The following is a 12,772-nucleotide window of genomic DNA, read 5'->3' as shown; positions in this document are numbered from 1 at the left end:
GGGAACCTACTACTTTATCCCGCTACAGGAACTCAGCTCAGGATCAAAGCCGCCTACAAAAAGTACCACATCTCCTCTGGAAGCAGCTATTACTCTACTGTGCTGTTAGAGAAAGAAACTATGGCCAAAACCACTACTGACTTGTGAAATTACTCCTACCACTACCTAACAGCAAGATTCAAAGTAATTCATTCCTAAAGTGAAGTCTTTGCCAATGATTGCTGGATCTCAAATCCTCATAATCTGTTCAATGCACTAACAGCTTTTCAAAATAGAAAGAGTGTGCTAAGTCATTGAAACTAACCAAGCATACACTGCCAAAATAAGAAAAAAAACCAGCAACCATGTGATATAATATCAAACAGTGTAACATGTTCCACGATTCCGCAGTTACTTAAGGTCATTGCAATCTTCCTTTTGAGAGGAGATGGGCTTTGCCACTCTCTTGTTTATGTGGACAAAATCCACGCTTACTCCCTCCACAAGAAGGGAAGAGAAGACAAGGGACTGAAGGAGTCAATGTATCCTATCTCAGATCTGAAGTTCAGAAAAACTCTCTCTTGCTTCAGCCAAATTGATGGCAAAACCGTTATCAAAATGGGTCTTTGCTTTAGAAGCAAACTCCATTAGAAGCGCCAATCTGAGTTCTGTCAGAAATGCAACAACCAGTTTGGGTTTTTTCAATTATTGCTACGGGGAAACTACATGAATACATGCATCTCTGAAGTGTCAGAGTGCAAACAGCAATATGCCTGATTTTGCTCTGTGGCAAGAAGCCACATCACTGAAAACCACACACACAGGTTTTGCTACTACATACTGGGTCAGTATGAGTCTTGAATATGGGTCATAAAGTGGGGCACTCATTCTTCCTAATCTCTTAAAGCCCCTCCATGTTCCTTTCCATTTCCCTTCCTTCAATCAAAGTGGCCACGCATAGCAATTGCAGTGCATGGAGAGGATGCCTGCTTTGACTCTTCCGTCCTCTGAAGATGGCCCCTCCTCTTCTCCTTCCTCCAGGCACTGAAATATTTGTTCAGTTGTCCTATTCCACGACTGTCTCCAAGCCTTACAGGAATTTACAACAGCAGAAAGTAACCAGTGTACTTGGAATCTGGCCACAGATAAGAACTCAGCCTTCTTCAAATCCACAAGTCCCTGATTCTATGTCATCATCAAGACATGCTTGCTTAACTCAGACCGCTCCAGATTCCAGTCTCACAACTAGATGGGATGCAGCTGACAACAGCTGGTGCATCTGAGGGCTTAGTCTAGTTGCTTCTGCTGTGTAAATCTGTGTCCAACTGTTTCATGGCAGACGTTCCTCTGCTTGTGTTACCTATTGGCAGTCTCGAGGTCTGGTGTGCCTGAGGATGATCAAATACTGCATCTTTACTGTTATGAGCTGTGGAGGAAGAGAATCTAAAGCAAACCCTCTGCTTGGGATTTGTCTTTTAAAAAATTCACCTGTCTTGGCCTTTTTACTCCCTTGCTTTCAATCTTGAATCATCTTGTTTCCCTTTCCTGCACGTATGGCAATTTTGTTCTCCCCACTGTAGGTCTTGCACTGGTTCTGAGAGCAATACTGTGAGATACTTTGGGAATTCTGACCCTTCACAGAAATTGCTGTCAACTACTCCTTAATACACAGCACAGTCTGCCACACACTGTGTTTATCAAACACTCTGGAGAAAAACAGGCAGATGCTGTAACACACAAATAGATTTGGGCAATAAAGCTTACACTAACCACAGCACCTTGCATTTATTCTCATGGTACACCCCAAAGAAAGAGTCTTCAGGGCTTGCCAAATGCAGGGCTAAGAGCTGATCTTATTCCCAGACTCTACACCCCAAGTGACAATTCAAAGCATTTGTTTTTCTAACCCCTTTATACTTATGCTGTGCACCTACATAGCTCCTACACTTTGGAAGTACATCTCACAGAACAGTCCCCCTTGGCACTGCATAAACCCTGTAATAGCATAGTCAATATCTGAAATGTATGAACTTGCTAGGAATCACAGAAATCTAAGTCTCTTCAGATCAGATAGGTGAATAAAAAATTCTACATCAAGGCATTCTGCTCTGCACAAACTTAGACTTGTGAGTAAAAAAATATTTGCATATTTCTGTCCTATGGAAGTCCCACTTCACCACACATTTCCCATTACTTCCTCCAGAAAACTCTGGGCAGGTGCTGATAGATACCTACAGATACAATGATAATTAAAGTAAGCAAATATTGCTGCTTAACAGAGGAAGAGAGCTCCAGTGTAGTAGAAGTAATGCTTCTTTCCCCTCTTTGCAAACTTACCTCACTGCTGAGAGCTGTAAACTTGCAGAGAGAAATGATGAGATTGTCAAACACATCACTAAGGCCATAGTGAGCAGAAATCATTGCACATTTCCTGGGAAAAGAAGAAAACAGAAAATAATGTACTAAGTCAGCACAGACAAGTCTGTCTACAGGACAGCAAATCTGAGACCCTCTCTGTTGACATTTTAGACCTTCCTCTCCACCCATTCATAATGAATGCTTATGTATAGAAGACTATTATTATTGCTTAAATAAGCTCAATCCTTACCCACAGATACTGATCTTTTTCTAAGCAAATGCCAAGGATCAATTTAAAGGAGTGAGTCTAAACAGACACACCACTTGCACCTGAGCATTATATCCAACCTCCTGTCCTGACATAAGAGAGTTGCTGAGATTGGTGGTAGTGTTGAAGTCGAGTTTCCGAGATATCATGGCTAAGGTAGTGTATTGACAAAACTTTAAAACTATGCTTAAAGTGTCATCTGGTCTGATCTAAGCATGGCCAAAGATCATTCCAATAGTGCTGTTCACAGATGACAAGTTTTTTTAATTACTGGTCATCTGGGAAGGAAAAAAAAAATCCCCCATCCCATTCAGTCACAGCTATGGACTCATACACATGAAAGGTTTTGTTCCTACATGGAGATTTTGTCAGCATCACTGTACAAGCTGAGTAGCTTTTCCCCCTCACTTCTGAAGAACCTATCTGTGCCAGTAGGTCCTTTAAATGTAACCAAGCTGGAGTGTAAAAATATGTACCTGGGCACTTGGATTTATTACAGCAGTCAAGCTAAACAGTGACTGACAAGCCAGAGAGGTCAGGATAGGATGAATTGATACAAATGACAGAACACTAGAGGAGCATAGGTCATATAAAAGTGCTTTTCAATTGCTAGGAAAAGCAATTTGATAGTCACTATGACGTCTCTCTAGCAGATAAACAGGAGCCAATGGTCCCACTTTTACTCTTCTGGGTTTTTATGAAGGTAAGAGTTACCTGAAACCAGAGATAGCCTTCTGGATTATTGTTTCTTCTAAGCTCTTGTCAAAAACATAAGAAAGTGCTGCAATGGTGGGCCCCCATGTCATGGTGAAGAGATCATGGTCATAGCTTCCAGGAGGCACATGGAGAAATATTCCCTCGTCAGTGGCACCACGATGCAGCAGGACATTCCAGATATAGTTTTCCTTCACCAGACCCGTCTGTTCTTCTGGCATCACTATCTCATCATTTCTACAAGGTAGGAAAGCAGAAAGACTGAATTTTTCGTTCTGAGCCAAACCTAACATTTACACAGTGTCTTTCATTACGCAGTCCCAGAGCTAAGCAATACCTGTTCTGGAATGATTTTGCCAGCTCCTGAAACATTCTGTTTTCCTAGGCCTCCCTGCTTCGCTTGCCCTTCTTAGATATCCTGCATATAAAGTCTGGTGGTTCTCAGAATCACACAGCAGCAGCTGTGTAAGGTCAGTAATGAAGAAGCAGGTACCTACTGCTACAAGTGCAAAACACAACACATACTGCCATTAAATGATGGGAAATTCTGGACAGCACACTGACGAAGCGTCACCCTCCATTCAACTTTCACCCTGTTAGAGTGCTCTCTCTGTATCATTATTCCCAGTTAAAATGAAATAGTTACATTGCTGCACTCACCAGTAGGCAAGAGTATCTTTGCATAAGAATAATGGAAATATTCATATTATGCCAAAATCAAATAATAGAAAGGAAAGTAGTATAAAATTGAAACAAGAGACCAAAATTATGATGGGTGATTTATAACCAGGGTACCACAGCTCCTTACTCTAACTTGGATGAAGCTATACAGTAATAAAACAATTATGATTAATGCCAAGTATTGCTTGCAAGCCTAGACTAAAACATAAAAAGCCTAAATACACACTCTCTAGACTTGGGTATCAATGCACAAGAGAAAATCCTCTGCAAATGACCGACTAAGTGAACAAGAGCTTCAAAGCCACTAAAATTAGCAAATTACAGCCAATCTGAGGAGTTCTTTCTGCAACAATCGAAAATAACATATTCCAATTGCCAAAGAGGCAACTTTAATGCACTAACAACAACTGTAAAAACTGCTCCCGATTTATGCATAAGAAATAAGCTCTTCTCAGTTTCTGGTGCTGGCATATTTTGACAAGAGCTGTTATTACTGGGATAATATAGGAAATTAAGTTTACAGTAAACGGTGCATTATTTCTAAAATTTCATATATGATTGAAATTAACAGAAGCAAGTGAATGGGTTTACTTGGAAGGTTTCAGGAAATGAAAATGTGGTCAAAAGTAAAATGCTAAGACCCTGAAGAGATCACACATTACTTCATACAGACTGCAGTCCTCTTTTTTTCCCCTTAATAATACAAACCAACAAATAGTTCCTTAATCTCAACTATGACACGGGGCCAATCTATCTGAGATGGAGCAATACTGAAATGATACATCAATTATTCTAATCATAGGACATACTGGAAAAGCTGAAATATATGGTGAAGGGGGGATAAAGAGAAATAGATTGGGATAGAGTCACTGGGTAACAAAGATATGTGTATATGCCCAGTGTACTATTCAAAACATAAGGAACATCCTCAGGGGAGAGGGGCCAATCAAAACTAGAGCTCTGTTTGAAAGGCAGAGCTACATCTTGAACTTCCAGACATTCAGTACAGGCACCACCACACCTTCCTGGAGAAGGCTCAAAAGGGAGGGTCAGCCTAATCACACTGCCCTGCTTCCAGCACCAGCTACTGCCTGCCACTGCAGATGGAAATCAGCTGAGACTCAGCCTCATCCTGTCTCCTCAGAGATGTAATCCTCTCAGCTTCAAATTGGCTAGACCTGGATTTACAGATTTACTGATTTTTGAACTATTATTAAAGCTTCCCAGCCAAAGCTAGCTTGTACACTAAAGGGCCTCAGCCACCAGGAACTCTCCTCAAATACTGCTCTGTGTGCCAAGAGCTTCAGGGGTAGCAGAAGAGGCTGATGCAGACAGCAGCCTCATCTGAAGAGCTCAGAAGCAAAATACATTAAACAGAGATCTGACACATTGTGTCAGGGCACAAGTGCTGCTGTGGGGATGAGATTTTCTCTTGAGCCACAGAAAAAGTTCCAAAAAAGTCTAAAGGCCTGGTCTGGCCTTCTTAGATACAGCATTTCAAATGTGCTGGTCTTGCTCAGCTATTGTTTTCCATATTCATAGAAGTAACATATTTTTTAGAATTTATTTTAAGATCTGAATTAAACTACCATGGCAAAAATCCAAGATCCAATTCCAAATGTAATTGCTGTGACAGGCTTGTTTACTACAGCCCCACACAGAGCTGGAATTTGATCTGAAGCAAACAGGCACATGACTGGTGAGTCTCCTCCATACTCTCGATATCTCACTGACCCAACAACTCTACTTTGCTCTCTGAATACATGGAGATGGCAGGTTGAGTCTTACTTGATGGCATGATACATGTCTTCCAGGATGTCCTGTTCAAAGTCTTTGCCTCCATTCACACCTTTCAGGTTCTTCCGAAACTCCTGAAAAAAGTTACACCAACATGAACTCCTAGTTATCTCCCACTTCAACTGTTTGGCTAGGATCAGTACTCCACTTGTTTTTCATGGGGCCAGAAGGAGATTTTCCTGCATTCTTCAAGACGCAGACTCAAAATTCAAAGGCGACTGCAATTCTTAGTGGGAGTATTGTGCACTCACAAGGAAAGAGCAGAGACACAACACGTGCTTAGCTGAGGCTGGACATCAGAACAGCAGCCTGTACCACTGCACTGGCACTCACATGACTTGAACTCTCTAGAAGCCCACAGCAGTACAACAGTCTTCTCCATGTTACTAAGTCTGAGGATACAGATTGCTCACACACACACACACAAGCCTCTTGAAGAATTTGCTAAGTTTTCTGGTAAGCTCTTATTTCTTCAGGCTGTCTCTTGCCCTACAGCTACTCTCAAATTGTACTCCAGATTACTGGAGTGAAGAAGGCCAAAGAAAAGAGACAATGCCACTGAGATAAAAAGAGGTACTACACTGCTTTCAAAAGCAGAGAAGACAGATGCCTGCACTGGAAACACCCACCTCCAGAGTCATTGGGACATTCTGCTTGCGGACATTGTGGTTGTGCTGGTCGGTGTTCAGCATAATAACTGCATAGGCCAGGGCAAAGCAGGCATCACTATTAGCAAACGGAGACCCATTTGATTTCTGAAAGGCAAATACATGCACAAATTAATCCTACAGGAACAGTGATATCAGTGACCAAAACAGCTATTTTCCTAACCACAGTACTGAATCATCTCTGGGACAAACAAAAATCCTAGGTTCTGGCTCCAGCTTCTAAAAAGCAGCCCAGGAATCTATTTACCACTGCCAGCTCCTACAAAACAACAGCTGCTGCTTGCAGAGCACAGTTACATAGACCATTTGATCTGACATGTCCATCATGGCAAGCAGATGGATAAGAAAGAATGCAGTTTTGAGCTTTCTGCCACCAAGTACATACCCTCCAATGTTCTGTGAAGGCTTCTAACAATCTCTGAATTACAGGTGCCTCTCCTGGTAATCTGAAGGCCTCTAGATAAAGTCGTAAAGCTTCATCCAGCCTTAAACCTTGGAAGCTGAAAGTCCTGCAAAAACAATGAAATGCAATGAGAAGCTGAAACAGGATGGGAAAGGTAGGATAAATTTAATAACTACAATCTTGTTTGCTTAGACAGTAGAGTGGAGGGTGGAAAGAAAAGAAAAATACGATGAACAGCCAAGAAACAATAAAAGGGATTCAATCACCTTAGAAGTGATTATGTATGTAATTATCTCTCCAGTCTTCAGGGAGATGGGCCCTGCTGAAAGGCACTTGAACATCATACTTTTAGATATCTAAAGTGTTACCATATGCAAGAGATGCACAGAATTAAGGCATGGCAATACAGAGAGAACCAACCGATACAAATCCAAGGCCTCCAGGAACTACCATTCTACTGCATTTTTTATTACTAAACTCTTAACTTTCACTGTTTCTGACTAAAGAGATACAGAAACATACTCACCCAACAAAGCTTTCCAGCAGGTCTATGTTCTTACGGTCACTCACAAATTCCCCAATCATCTTTTTGTCCAGGCGAGGGTTTTCCCGTAACCACCTGGCCACTTCATTGTTGTCAATGGGAGTGGCAAGAAGGTTTTTCTCCTGCAGAAACTGTATCCCTTTCTTTGGCTTTTGGTTGAACTGCTCTGTGCCGGTTATCAGGAGCTGCAGGAGACATTCTGATAATTACAGCTTGAAGTGTATTTCTTACTTTAGATTGCTCTTAGCATTTGAACCAAAAACAAACAGAAGAAAGATCAACCTCAGCATGATCAAGTTTACTATACTGTGTAATCCAAGAAAAAAGCTAATGAAGGACAGAAAACCTGTATTCATCACAAGGTTTCACCAGCAAATAGTACTGGACCGAGTAAGCATGAGCTGCCATCTCTGAAAAATTTTAATGTCAAATCAAGCAATAAGCTCTGCTACTTCAAATGCCTCACCTGCTCTCATTTGTAAACAGAGATAAACCTCAGGCATGTAGCAAGATCAGCCCTACCCAGTTACAACAGCAGCACTGCTCTATGGTCCTCCTCTGTCCCTTTGGCTCCAGGTTCTCAGAACTACCTCACCCTCAGGAGACAGGCAGCAAGAATCCTCAGCACTTATTCAACAGGTGTAAGGAAGCAATGCTGCAAAAGCTAAAACTAAGAACTAGCAAACATTCTCCTAGTGAGAGATGGTCCCAGGACATCTGGTATTCCAGCCTGACAAGGATATTTGTAGGCTGGGAAGAGCAGCTACATGTTTGGTTCTGAAAGGAAGTCACCTAATCTGCCCTCCTAGGGAACTAGACTGTACCATAGTCCCAGCGTAATAAAACAACTAAGAAAGGGTTAAGTGAATGTTCTTGGTGGTGTGCAGAAAAACCAAAAGCACAAACAATGGTATGAACTTTACTAAGGAACCAGAATAAATGTCAGTTCCCCGTTAGCTCCTATCACGATCGGACTGCTAGCAATGACCTAGTGAACTAAATTCGTGACCATCATGATTACTAGCTCCCCCGGGTTTCTCAGTACCTCAGACGTCACCTGCCCTCTGGTCTCTGCTTCCCCTGCCTGTGTGAGCATCCTCAATATTGCAATGAAACACAGACCCTCAAAAAGCACGGAGGGCACAAAGATCTAGTGAGGCCATAACAAAAGAATAACCATGCACTGCTCTGGTGAAACAGGCCTGAAGGGCCTGTATAACACTAGCAGCATTTCTGTTTAGCTGTAAATCCTGAAACCCAAGACCAAGGATATTCTGTGGACTGGCTGAGTCCACAGACTTTTTAACACCACTTGAAAAGAGACAAGATTGCTGGAAGTTTGCACTGCATTTACAGTCATGTCAGTCTTGCGCTTCTGAGCTTCTGGTCACCACCTTTGGAAACATCAAAGAAAACTTTCTTTTTGACGCACAATTTGTTTTCTGTTTTTATTTAGCTTTTTTCTAGCTTTCAACTGTGGTAATATTTAGTACTTCAGAGGTTAAAGGAAGTAGAACATGCTGGTGCCAGGTCAGCACTAACATAACTAAAGCTGAGTGTTTGGTGTGCCCTGTTCATATGGTTAGGATGAAACCACTAGGAGATTTAGAGTCAGAAAACAACTTATGAACATCTTTCTGCACTCTACTCTTAATTTCTTCTAACCTTGCTTTCCAGCAGAGCAAAGCCAGAGTCTTACCAAAGGTTTTCAGTTAGAACAGAGGAAGCACTATGCAAGCTCCCTTCTCAACAATGGACTATCACAGAGTCCATCAAGCAAAGTTGCTATGAAAGCAAGATTTAAGGCCAAAGCTTGGTGGTTTCTTTGAAGACTGTGCTGATGATCACTTCCCCCCACTTATCCTTGTGGCTGTGGAGGCCAGTTACCATTACCCCACTGCACTGTGTTGCAGGTAAAGAAAAACGTTTCCAAGTACTGCAGTAAACTTCCTAGAGAGAAACCAATGCTTTGAACTACACTCAGATCCAGAAACTGCCAGAGTGGATCACAAGGCACAGATTAGTATGGCAGCAGAAAGAGTTGTACTGTATTTTCTTCTATTTTTGATTAAGTAAGTTTAAACAAATATGACCATCAATCTCTCATAAAAATGTAAAATAAGACCACCTAAGCCGGAGAGAAGCCAGAAGCCTTTTAGTCAGATACAAATAGAAAACCCTTTCTCTTTTACCACTAGTGAATCCTTCAAAGATATTGATTTATTTTCCATTATACCACCTCCTTACCCACAACTACTATGCTCACTTATGTTTCATTCAGAACATGCATTATTTTCATGTTGAAATTTAGTAATCTCTGACATCTGAAATGAGCCTACTTCATGCATATGTTGTGCAAAGAGAACAAAATACATACAAAGAACACATGTGAATGGAAAAATTCTCAAGAAATGCACAACAAAAAACCCCTATGTAACCCCTGGGGATTTAAAATACATTCATCCACTGTCTCTGGAGGTGAAAGAGCAGGCCAGTACCAGATATCTGACACAGGACAGCAGATAAATACAAAGTCATTCACGTGGACTACCTTTATCAACACTAGGTCTAGACCGGACTCACTCAGGGAATGGAAAAGCTGTATAAAGTTTAGACTATAACTTGGATTAATGAAGTTCAAGGACACAGACTCTGGAAACAAAAAATGGCTTTACCACAATCAAGATAATCTTTTTGGGTATCCTTATGACAAAGTAAACATATGAATGACCATATCAGAATAGCAGACCAGTTAATTTCTACCACAGGCCTCTTGGTATGCTCCCCATTTACATGTTTGGTAAGAGTAGTGAAGCTGCCTTTTTGATTAACGTACTTGATTATCTCAGGTATCTATAAACTAAAACTAAATCCAGAGATTTTCCCACCCAGAAATCAGATGGACCTAGCTTACAAACCGTGCTACAAACTGTGCAACCTTCAGCACAACTAAACCAGAACAGGTAATAATCACTGCTGTCTCTGCAGCATAGCAGGATTTTTAGTGGCTGACACTTTAATTCTGATCAGCAGAGACCAGAACTCAACACTTCTGAGATATTACCAGTCATGCAAAGCCCATATGGGGTGGGAAATAAGAAAAACACTCCAAGATCCACCTGTAGTATATTTCAAACCATACCTTTTTTTTGTTCTTAATCTGCATAAGTTCCTGAGGACTTGGAAGGATACAAGAAAATCGAGTAGGTTTCCTGGGGATAGTCTTCTCAGCTAGAATGACAAAGCATTGTTACAGTCAAACCTATCCCCAGAGTAGCACTGAGGCATGAGAGTGGCCCGTAACAACTTTCAGTCATGGAGTCTTTGCTGCAATATGCTGTCCTGCAAATGGCAGTCACACTTCAGTTTAATTACTACATTCCTCCCACCCACATTTTCTTCAGCATAATTGCAGAGCAGCTTCTTGTCCCAGACAATTTCACACAACCACAAGATTTAATTTTCTGGCTCTTTTGGCTACCTACATTACTGATTCCCTGGAGAGTCCCTAACTTCTTTCAAAACTCTAAGCACTGCTATGAATTCACACACTTCTGACCCAAAGTGACCCACTAGATCTAATTCCTCCCAGAAGAAATGTAACACCCAGTAGGCATAAATAGCACACGTAATATAAACATACATTCACCATATACCTTCTTGCAATTTTGAATGTAATAGCTGCAATGGTCCACACTCTAGCAGGACCTGTCAGCAAATGTCAGGACCATTCTCAGGATATAGACACCCAGGGTATTGTGTCAGGGCTACTTATTACCTGCTTCACTTCCTCCTTCCAATTCCATGCAGCTCTCCTTCATCTGGTCAGCCATAAGGCATCCACTGGTGGGAGGACATGCCCCAGCTGGCTCTGAGACTACACTGGAAGATTTTCCCTCACTGAATACTCTCTCAGTATCTGTAGAAGTTGAAACAAACAAACAAGCAAACAAAATCCACAAAAAAAAAAAATCCCAAACCAAACAACTACATAGAAACAAACCCATAAGCCAAGGAAAAATGGTTATCAACAGAGAAATAAAGAACTGATCACTTTAAACTGAACACGTGCTTATTCAAAGGAGTTCCTTCTAGTAACCATGATTTTGCAGTACTTGCAGTATTTTGTCTACATGAATTCCATGGCATACCCTCATTCTGTTGTGATTGCCAGTCTTGACATGGCCTTTATATAAAGCTTCACGAAGAGACAAATTTTAATATCTGCAAATTTTACAAATAGCAAGCTTATTAACATCAGTTAAACAGTGAAACAGGAAAGACTGAAAACATGTATTTAAGGCGTTTACTACATCAGCAACCAAAATGAGATCTCCAAGTTTAACACAAGACTAAGCTTAATATTAAAAGAAAGGGGTCTTACTGTTGCTTGTTTCTTTGGTGCTGTTGATAGTTTCTGGGCTGGGTTTGACAACTTCCTTCTCTTGTTGATGTATGTTACTCAGCACTTTAGCCTGGCAATGTGCCTCAGTGCTATCTATCACTGTCAGCAATGCTTCCAGAGACAGCAGATGGACAGTGTACAGCTGTCCAGAAACTGGAAAGGCATTCTGGAAAATAACATGTAAGTATTAGTCACATTCCGGTCTCTCTCACCATAACAGGGCAAGTTTCCCCCCACAGCTTGGAGAAGGCAAAAAACTAGAACAAAACACCCTAAGCTTCTAGCTTGTATTAACAGTTTATTTGCTCTGATATCATTAAAGCATCATGACTGCTCTTTTTCTCTTCTGCTTCCAAATGTTAAATGGCCTTCCTCAGCTCCACAGCGCACTCGCCCCGACCCCCTGACCGCTCCTGCTTTTAAGTTCCGCCCTGAGTCACAGGCTGCCCCCTCCCTGCCTCTGCCACGCTTCAGCACCTTGGAGAGCAGCTTGGTGAGCTCCTCGAAGAGGTTGGCACAGTAGTAGTCACAGTCATAGTTTATGTACAGCTCGGTCACAAAACTGGGAATCCTCCACAGCTGAACGATGGCTTCCAAAGCCATCTCCTTCATTTCATAGGGCATCTTTGGGTTTTCCACAGTGATTATTTCCATCAGCTTCTTGATATACATCTGGCAGAAACACAGGGCAGCTCAGTTTAAGGAAAGAAAAAGAAGCAGGACAGTGAACAGCTTTGAGGACTGCAGAGGGAAATTTAAGCTTCACCTTCCCCCACAACAATCAATCTTTAATCATGGCTCATTCTGAAGGAGGCTGTAAAAACTTTTCAAATAGTCCTACGGTTTGGTGCACCTGGATCTACAGTTTAAAAAAAACCAGTCTGAAGGCAGGCAGCATAGTACACCAGCCACAAGGACATTGGATTTTCCAACAGAAAAAGGCCTACACAGCTTA

At 41.6% G+C, this 12,772-nt stretch overlaps 1 protein-coding gene across 6 annotated transcripts in view; it reads right to left on the bottom strand.

Moving 5' to 3' along the window:
- GBF1 (golgi brefeldin A resistant guanine nucleotide exchange factor 1) overlaps window positions 1–12,772 on the bottom strand; it is a 102,368-nt gene that overhangs the window by 11,623 nt on the left and 77,973 nt on the right. For all 6 annotated transcript variants that reach the window (XM_040070768.1, XM_040070769.2, XM_040070771.1 and 3 more), the window contains 10 exons: window positions 12,295–12,489; window positions 11,797–11,983; window positions 11,191–11,331; window positions 10,555–10,643; window positions 7,395–7,597; window positions 6,851–6,974; window positions 6,427–6,552; window positions 5,789–5,871; window positions 3,320–3,556; window positions 2,317–2,410 (listed from right to left, as the gene is read on the bottom strand). In XM_040070768.1, coding sequence (XP_039926702.1) covers window positions 2,317–2,410; window positions 3,320–3,556; window positions 5,789–5,871; window positions 6,427–6,552; window positions 6,851–6,974; window positions 7,395–7,597; window positions 10,555–10,643; window positions 11,191–11,331; window positions 11,797–11,983; window positions 12,295–12,489 — 1,479 coding nt within the window. The remainder of the gene's footprint in view (window positions 1–2,316; window positions 2,411–3,319; window positions 3,557–5,788; window positions 5,872–6,426; window positions 6,553–6,850; window positions 6,975–7,394; window positions 7,598–10,554; window positions 10,644–11,190; window positions 11,332–11,796; window positions 11,984–12,294; window positions 12,490–12,772) is intronic.

Source organism: Hirundo rustica, chromosome 8 (assembly GCF_015227805.2).
Source record: "Hirundo rustica isolate bHirRus1 chromosome 8, bHirRus1.pri.v3, whole genome shotgun sequence".
Classification (NCBI taxonomy): Eukaryota; Metazoa; Chordata; class Aves; order Passeriformes; family Hirundinidae; genus Hirundo; species Hirundo rustica.
Note: the sequence above shows the minus strand (reverse complement) of the source record. Positions and strands in the feature narration are given on the sequence as shown.